General features: G+C 31.7%; 1 protein-coding gene across 1 annotated transcript; it reads left to right on the top strand.

Annotated features, from left to right (window-relative positions):
• The first annotated feature begins 3603 nt into the window (after positions 1-3603).
• LOC106407732 (WRKY transcription factor 8-like) lies at positions 3604-7335 on the top strand. The gene is made up of 3 exons (XM_013848603.3): positions 3604-4467; positions 5244-5387; positions 6800-7335. Exons 1-3 carry the CDS (start codon positions 4013-4015, stop codon positions 7170-7172), a joined length of 972 nt encoding a protein of 323 aa, XP_013704057.2. The 5' UTR covers positions 3604-4012; the 3' UTR covers positions 7173-7335.
• The last annotated feature ends 2764 nt before the right edge of the window (positions 7336-10099 follow it).

The raw sequence follows: 10099 nt of genomic DNA, 5'->3' as shown, positions 1-10099 counted from the left end.
AGGTAAAATCAGTTGTTCCCGTCTAACCAATCACTACCGTTAAATAAAAGGAAAGTAAGTGGAAACATTACCTTGTTTTTGTTGTTGGCGACGGAAAGTAAAATACTTCAAGAACGTAGGTAGCAACTATTGATGTTTTTTGTCCATCGAGAATCATGACTCATTAGTCATTAGTTGCTTTTTTGGGATCATCGAGAATCTATCAAAAGATATCTACAAAGCCTGCGATTGTAATTGTGTACAATCAATTGCTTATATTTTGTTAAAAAGTTAACATACCGTATCTCGAAAATGTTTCCATCATTTTTCAGCAATATTTGAAACCATGGTTATGGTTAATATTTTTTTTACGATATAACCAAGTTTCTTAAAGACTATATGCATGCTGCTGCTTGTAGATTGTAGTTCGTAGTTTCAATCTAAGAAAGGACACACGAGCAGCTTATATTTTTGTTTTACCTTATAGGGTTAAACAAATAAATGTAAAGTGTAAAGTCAATAGATGCTCATCGTCATTTTCAGTTAGGAATCATGTCTCGTTTCCTTGTTATTTATTTTTTAATATATTACTTTTCCATCAATTCCATACTTTTTACGATGTATAATTATGGGAATTATATTCTTTTAAAAGCATTAAAACATTATAATCAATTTGACCATATTTCTTCTTTTATTATTTTAATATTCATTTCACATGCTTGACATTGACCATCGTTCTGATGTGAAAACTGAAAAGCAATTTGTGCAGCATTGTGACATTGATCATCGTCAGCATTTCAGTAATTGTTCTTTAACATCCTATTGTCGTATTTTAACGTTAATAACATCTAAATTATTTAACTCTAATTAATTTATAAAAACAATATAAACAGCGTTGGCTCTAACTTTCTAACCTTTATTTTGGTTTTTATCAGAAAGCTTCTTAACTTGTAATCATGCCCCCTTGACTTGGATTTAAAGTCATAAATTAACGTCTGATATTGATATTTAGGGTTGAAGAATAAGATGCAGTGGTCCACCACGTAACAAGCCATGTGTCGGTTACGGTCAAATGCCGGTGCCAATATCTAACACGTGTCATTCTAACAACCATAAATTCGCCTTTGTCATCTTTTCTTCGTTGAATTTTTGACTTGGCTAACACAAAGATGACCGGAGACTACTGTTTCCGTTTAACCATTAGCCATCATCGGCTTCCTCGACAAAGTTGTTCCCACCATCTCCCACTTCTATATAAAATGTTACACTTTTAACGTCCTGCCTTGAGGCCCCAAAAGAAAAGTAAAGAATCCCAAAATATTTACTCATGTTGATCATGTGGGGGCATCTAAATGTTAAAATTTATTTTTTAAATTAATTATGATGCTTTCCCTCTATGTTCGTGATGTTCACATCTATATTATTAAAAGGGAAGTACCCATTTGAAAATATTCTTACTTCATTAATTAAACTTCCTATTTTTTTGCTTGTCTTTTTCGGTTGCATTTATGAAATATCCTAAAACGAATAAAACTACCTAATTTATTACTTGTCTTTTCAGTTACATTAATGAAATATACTTAAATGAATTTAAACTTCCTATTTTATTGTTTGTCTTTTTCAGTTACCTTAATAATAATGACATGGGCTTTCTTAATAAGATCTTTTAACATAATTGGGTTATGGACATTTAATTTTTATCTTTATCTCAAAACAAAAAATATAAATAATTTATTATTAATAAAACATCTAAAATTATTTACATAAATCAGCTGTTTTTATATGTTAAATTCTTCATATAAGTTTAAAAATCATTGTATTTTCTTTTAATATGTATGAATAATTTACAATCTTTTATGCCATACTAAGTCATTATAGAATATTTCTTCATATTTTACATTCATAACTATTGTTTTTATATATCGTATACACTTCTCTAATTACGTGCATATGTTCAATTTGTTTATACGATATCGACTATTCGTCATAAATCAATGGTTTAAGACCCCAAAAAAATAATTTACTTAGTGAATATAATATATTAAATATTACAAATACATCATTTAGTTAATTAAATAATTAAAAACCGTAAATTCATATCCGCGCTGGCACGCGGATCAGGATCTAAAACAAATAAAATTGCCTAATTTATTATTTGTCTTCTCAGTTACATTAATGAAATATGTTTAAATGAATTTAAACTTCTTATTTTATTGTTTGTCTTTTTCAGTTACCTTAATGAAATATCCTTAAATAAATTTGGACATAATGTCATTTAATCAACCAAAAAAAACCATGAATTATCTTTACGTGCATAATTTTAATAATGGAGATTTTAAAAAACGTGCATTATTAAAATGTTACCTAAAACATGCAACACTAATATATAACATGCATCAATAAAACTAGAATTTGACTCACACAATTGTACATATATTATTTTCAGTTGATTATATTTAAAAATAATTATTTATTCAAAAAATATTTAAGAATGGCTATGTTTTTAAAAATTATATGGTATTATTTGCTCATAACTCATTTGTCATTTGCTAAATTGTTAGAAAGAAAAATTTAGCATAATATAACTCAGTTGTCATTTGCTAAATTTATGGTTTTTATTTATATTTTTTATTATTTAATTATAATATTTTCATTTTATATTTGAAAGATAAATGAATTTTCTTTCAAACAATATTTTTGTAAATGTATTTTTTAAAAAATAATAAATTTAAATTGTTATTATCATTGAATATACTTATTTTTGACATAATTTGAGTTTTTCGTTTACATCAAAACTTATCATATTTTAGGATAATTTTAATTTAAAATATAATTTCATATTTTTCAAACAAATTCTAAAAAATATTTTTAAAATATTTTGTTATCATTTTAAAAAAAATATTGAGTTGCATTTCAAATAAAAAGTTAAAGATATTAAAAATATTCTAATTAAAATATGTAAAATTTAATATAGTTTTAAGGAAATGGTCTAAATAAAAAAATTACACAGAAAAAATCATGATTTTAGTTAACTGGACGGATCATTATTTATATGATATCGCACACAAAAGAAAAATTTATGTTTTTACAATTATCTAATTAAATCTATATACTCATTTTTTTAATATATTTTTATATGATATCACACATTCGTAAAAAAAAGATAGTTTAAGATGCAAAAAAAAATATTTACGTAATGAATATAATATAAACAAATATTACAAATACATCATTTAATAAAATAAATAATTAAAAACTGAAAATTCATATCCGCGCTAGCGCGCGGATCAGTCTCTAGTTAGGCATTTAAAGAAACAAAGCCAAATCACGTTTTTTTAGAGCATAATTAACCACAACGCTTAAGTAGGTTCTTAAGAGGTGGGTCCCACAATTTTTTTTTAAAACTACTTCTTCCTTTTCTTTTGCAAAAGGCAAGTTTGGTGGGTTCTTGTACTGTTCGCGGGCTCTACTGACACGTGTCTGCCCACGATTAGTTCGTTTTTAATTTTTTTTTAAATAAAAAATAAAAAAAATAACCAAATAGGGTTTTAAGGGTTAATGGTGGTCTTAGCCCTTTTTCAAAAAAAAAAAAAAAGTCACGTTTCCTTACTCGAGGCCACTTTTGTAACTCCATTTGGAAGGTAAATATGCTTTTCGTCGAACTCAGCTTTATAAAAAAATCTCATTCTCATTCCATGACTAAAATAATTAAAATGCTAAACCTTTTAATCATTCATTCACACACTATAATCTATTTCATTCAACTTTAGAAATTTTAAGATATTCGTTTACTAAAACTCATATTCTAGAACGCAATTTTACTATATTTACTAAGTAAGACATTAAATATTACATATTTTCAAACGGCATAAATATGTGAAGACCCAAAAGTCTTAACACCAAATATAGACCGACTAAATAAAATCATAGACGAAGAAAGTTCTTTCTTCCTTCTTTATTGCCTCTTCTCTTTGTTTTCTTCTTTCTTTTTTCCATTTTTATTGTTCTGAGATTCCTCTCTTTGTTCGTCATCATGTCTAATGAAACCAAAGATCTTAACAACTATCACTTCACTTCATCGTATGATCATTACAACAGCATCAACAGCCAAAGTATTATGAATCTCGCTTACCTTTCTGGTCCATCCACTTATAATGCAAACATGATCTCATCGCAAATCGGTTCTGATCTACACTCGTGTCCCCGAGGAGCGTGCGGACTTGGGTTCGAGCTCTCGCCATCTTCCACCGAGTTTTTTAATTCTTCGATCGACCAAGAAAATGATTTTTATAACGCCTATAATTATAATACTAGTCACAAGAGTCATGAAGTTGTCGGTGGTGGTGGTGCAATCGTTGAGAGTGAAACTAAGGTTTCTGCATCTCCTTCTTCGAGTGAACATCATCACGGGGAAGATTCCGGGAAGAGCCTGATGAAAAGAGAAGCTGACGATGGAGGAAAAGATATTGGTCAACGTTCTCAGAAAGTGTAAGTTTCGCAAGTGTTTTTTGTAGTTAAACTTTCACATAGTCAAGCGAGATAGAAATATTCAGAGTTCACATGAATCATGATCAGACTTTTATTTTATATTTTATCACCAAAAGTTATTATTTTCTCTAATTAAACACCAAGACCTTAATTAATTATTTGAAAATATAAAATGCATTCATCATGGTTTTCAGTTTTAGGGCTAATCAAGAATCGTTTAACTAACTATAAATAACTAAACGTATTAATCTTGATTATTTTATAGGAAAAATACATATAGAGAATTCAGATATCATAATATGACACCTTTAAGAATGCCTTGGGGTTTTATTTTGCTGAAATTAAATATGCTTGTGAAAGATGTAATTAGCATAAACATGTTTCGCTAGAATGCTAATTCTATTTGAAAGAACGATACATTAAAGTATTTCAATCACAAAAGCTCGGTATTTTATCTGTAAGGCGTGATTTAATATATATATGTATATGTATACTCTGATTGTAAAATTGTTTATTCGTTTATTTTTACCTATAGTATAGTGATCAGTTATCAGCCTGAACCCATTTGAACATAAAGACGAGTCCCGTGTTCTAGCAGACTAAGATTATTGTATTGCACTATTGCTGTGTCGGAGCAATCATTCATGCTTAGCATTATTAAACTACATAAATCAGAGTCAATTGCATGGTACGTTATCATCATTAATTACAAAACGGTCTATTATAGCTAAGCATTAATTTAATTGCCTAATACAATGTATATATATACCTTTCAGAGTTAAAACCAAGAAGAAAGAGGAGAAGAAGCAAAGAGAGTCACGAGTCTCGTTTATGACCAAGACAGACGTTGATCATCTCGAAGACGGCTATCGCTGGAGGAAGTACGGCCAAAAGGCAGTGAAAAACAGTCCTTATCCGAGGTAATTTATATTATACTTTATTATCTGTTGCACAAATAAATAAGTACAGCAGATGAAAGAAGTGTTGATGTTGACCCCAAAAACAATTGTTGAGAATGTAGTTTTTTGTTTAGCTTTCCTATTAAATTTGCAAAGACTTATTCTTCTATTCACCCGGCCAACCAATATGATTGTATTATTTCATATTCGATATCTTTTAAAAAATGAAATAAAATATTATCAAGTTATATTAAGTTTTTAAAATATAAAAAGTAAAAAGTAAATAAATAAAAATAGTAGTAGTTACAGAAAAAAATATTTAAAAAACATATATTTTTAACGTCATCAGCAAAACACTAAACACTAAATCCTATATCCTAATCCTTAAACCCTAAATCATAAACTCTAAACCATTGGGTAAACTTTAAACCCTTGGATAAATCCTAAACTCTAAATAAAAAAACACTACACACTAAAACACTCAAGGGTTTAGGATTTAGGATTGGGGTTTACGGTTTAGTTTTTTAGTGTTTAGTGTTTTTGATTTAAATTTTAGGATTTATTCAAGGGTTTAGGGTTTATCCAAGGGTTTAGGATTTAGGGTTTAGGGTTTAGTGTTTTAGTGTTTAGTTTTTTTTTATTTAGAGTTTAGGATTTATCCAAGGGTTTAGGATTTACCCAATGGTTTAGGGTTTAGGATTTACCCAATGGTTTAGGGTTTAGGATTTATAGTTTAGGGTTTAGTGTTTTGCTGACGTCGTTAAAAAATATATAATTTTTTAATTCTTTTTTTGTAACTACTATTATTTTTTATTTATTTTTCATCTTTTTATTTTAAAAACATAATAAAACTTGAAAATATTTTTTTTTTTTAAAGATATCGAATATGAAATAACGAAATTCTATTGGTTGGTGAACCTAAAGAATAACTCGCAAAACCATTACTTTCCCCTAATTTTTTTAAAAAGTTGATATTTTTAATAAAATACAGAAATTTGATATATTTTTTTCTTAGCATCTTCTTTTTATTTGCTTTCCTTTTCTAAAATTATTTTGATTTCAATTTGAAAATTAATTTATTGTGATATTCTTGGACAATTATGCTTATTTTTCATAAGCATTGTATAAATATATATCATTCATTCTAATTATTGTAATCTAAATTTCAGTTTTTAAATGATTTCTAAGTATACATCGATAAAGTTATTTTGATCAAGTCAAGTTCGTTGGGAAATGTTTCCCTGTATATATATCACTCATCTTGTTTTTTTAGATAATTAATCAAATTTCAATATATGGATTCCATATAAGATTTTGACATTGTTTAAAAAGTCAAACAAATTTTGTTTAAAAGTATGAAAAACATAAATTTAATTTTATAACCGACACTATAAGTCAAATGCTAAAACTATATATGTCATTTACGAAAACAGGAGTTACTATAGATGCACGACGCAGAAGTGCAACGTGAAGAAGAGAGTTGAGAGATCTTATCAAGATCCAACAGTCGTGATCACAACCTACGAGAGTCAACACAACCACCCGATCCCGACCAGTCGCCGTACGGCAATGTTCTCTGGACCCGCCGCATGTAGTTATAACTCCTCGTCTCTATCTCCAGTTTCCGATTTCATCATCAATACTCCAAGAACCTTCTCACATGATGGTCTCTTCCGTGTGCCATACGCTAGTATGAATGTAAACGCTAATTATGAGCAACAACAAAGCCAAGAGTTTCACCATGAGAGTGACTATGAGCTTCTGAAGGAGATGTTTCCTTCGGTTTTCCTCAAGCAAGAACCTTGATGATATAGTTATACTATTATATAGAAACAACATTGGATACATAATGAGTGATGGTGTTATTTAATTTTGCATGTAGATACATATACCCTTGAGAGTATAGGATATATCCGATATAATTTAGAAATGTTATACCAAAAGATCCTTGATGGGTCTCTTTCTTTCATTTGAGTAAATGACATATAACCACTTTTCCTAAAAACGCAAAAAACACAACTTGTAACCATTATCTCCAAACTCGAAAAACATTAACCCTAAAGAGTTATTCACTACAAGAAAACACACCGAATTCCGACGGAGGTTCCGACGGACACCAAGGTCGTCGGATATTTGTGACGGAATACTGACAAATTTCCGACCAAATCCAAAAAAACTAAGTCGTCGGAATTCCGTCGGCTATTTCCGACGGAATTCCGACGAAATGGGGTTCGTCGGAATTTTCCGACGACTTTTCGACGACATTCCGATAAAAAATGAAACCGTTGTAGTCGTCGGAATTCCGTCGGAAAATACCGACGAATTTCCGACGACATTCCGATTTACACGAATGTCGTCGGAATTCCGTCGGAATTCCGTCGGTATTATCCGACGGAATTCCGACGAACCATGTGACCGTTGCCGACAAATATATATGACCGTTGTATAGCCGTTTGAGATTGGACAATACCGACGGAATTCCGACGGACTGCTTTACATCCGTCGGAATTCCGTCGGAAAGTCGTCGGAGGTCCGTAAGCAATTTCCTATAAATACAACCCCTCCTCATTCAAATCATTCACACTTCATTCTCTCTTCATTCTCTTTAGTCATAACAATTCCGTGAAAATCATGTCTTCAGAAGTTTATTATCGTTCGTGGATGGATAAACCTCATTTGGATCCGAACACCAATTTGCTTACGGAAGAATACGTTCAAGGGATTGGAGAATTCATGAGGCTTGTTCAACAGCAACCGGATGCAAAAAGTGGTATGTTAAGATGTCTCTGCTCTTCTTGCAATAATAATAAGGTTATAAAAGAATTTGATGTTTGGACTCATTTGTATATGAAAGGGTTTTCACGTAATTATAAAGTTTGGTACCTTCATGGGGAAACTGGTTATGAATATGGTAGTACTAGCGAACCTCAGCCTGTTAGTGAACCTCAGCCTGATATTAGGTTAGAAGAATCTAGAACGGATATAGATTATGGTGTAGGTACTGAGCAGATGGTACATGATCATTATAGAGGGGAAGAACCAAACCCCGAGTCTAGGAGATTTTTTGACATGTTGGATGCAGGAAAACAACCTTTGTATCAAAATTGTACAGATGGTCATTCAGTCTTATCATCTGCAACTAGATTAATGGGTATTAAGACATACTATAATTTGGCTGAGGAATGTATGGATGCGATTACTGATTTTGTCAAAGGTATTCTACCTGAGGATAACCTTGCACCGGGTTCATACTACGAGGTTCAGAAACTTGTTGCAGGTCTTCAACTACCGTATGAAGTGATAGATGTATGTATTGACAACTGCATGATCTACTGGAGAGCGGATGAGACACGAAATGTATGCAAATTTTGTGGGAAACCTCGTTATCAGGAGACGAGGGGAAGAGTTCTGATCCCATTCAAAAGAATGTGGTATTTGCCTTTGACGGAAAGATTGAAGAGGTTGTATCAGTGTGAGACACAGCAAAAGCAATGAGATGGCATGCAGAGCATTCCACAAATAGTGAGAGTAGACATCCTTCAGATGCAAAGGCTTGGAAACATTTCCAGTCAACATATCCAGAATTTGCGGAAGAGAGAAGAAATGTTTATCTTGGATTATCTACTGATGGTTTCAGCCCATTTGGAAAGCATGGAAGGCAGTATTCTCTATGGCCGGTTATTGTGACACCGTACAACTTATGGCCGAGCTTGTGCATGCGACGAGAGTTTTTGTTTCTCTCAATTCTCATCCCCGGGCCAGATCATCCTAAAAGATCACTAGATGTGTTTCTTCAACCACTAATATATGAGTTGCAACAACTATGGGCGCATGGTTTTGAGACATACGATGTTTCGCGCGAAGAAAACTTTCAGATGCGGGCAGTACTTATGTGGACAATAAGTGACTTTCCAGCATATGGTATGTTATCTGGATGGACAACACATGGGAAGCTATCATGTCCATATTGCCAAGATGACACAGATGCTTTCCAACTAAAGAACGGAAGGAAAACGTGTTGGTTTGACTGTCACAGACGATTTCTACCACCTGATCATCCATACCGCAGGAGTAAGACTTCGTTTATGAAGAACAAGCAGGTGTTTGATGGTCCACCTGAGGAAGTTAGTGGGAAAGATTTGTTGAAGCAGTTTAGGTATTTTGATGCAGAAAGGACGCCAGATGTAGGTGGACATGAAAACATTCGAGTCAATACGGTTGGAGAGCTACATAACTGGCACAAAAAGAGTATTTTCTGGGATCTACCATATTGGGAGAGTCATCTATTGCGGCATAATTTAGATGTCATGCATATTGAGAAGAACTTCTTCGATAATCTGATGAACACAGTCCTTAACATCCAAGGTAAAACGAAGGATAATTTGAAGTCAAGGTTGGATTTAGTAGATATTTGTGATCGTTCTGAATTCACGTTGATGAGAACGGTACGGTCCCTTTTCCCATTTATCGGCTAGATGGTGCTAGAAAAGAAGAGTTCTTTGATTGGATTACAGATAAAGTGAAATTTCCTGACGGATATGCATCAAATTTGGGGAACTGCGTTGATAGAAGCGAAGGAAAGTTTACTGGCTTGAAGAGTCATGATTGTAATGTAATTATGCAGCGCCTCCTTCCGTTTACTTTTTCAGCATTATTGCCACGTAATGTTCATGAAGCAATTGCAGGTATATTATATTTTTACAATTTAATTTATTTTTATATTTAACAATTAT

The sequence above is a fragment of the Brassica napus genome, chromosome C7 (assembly GCF_020379485.1).
Source record: "Brassica napus cultivar Da-Ae chromosome C7, Da-Ae, whole genome shotgun sequence".
NCBI classification, from domain to species: Eukaryota; Viridiplantae; Streptophyta; class Magnoliopsida; order Brassicales; family Brassicaceae; genus Brassica; species Brassica napus.
The sequence above is the reverse complement of the archived record's forward strand: the minus strand, read 5'-3'. Positions and strand labels throughout refer to the sequence as shown.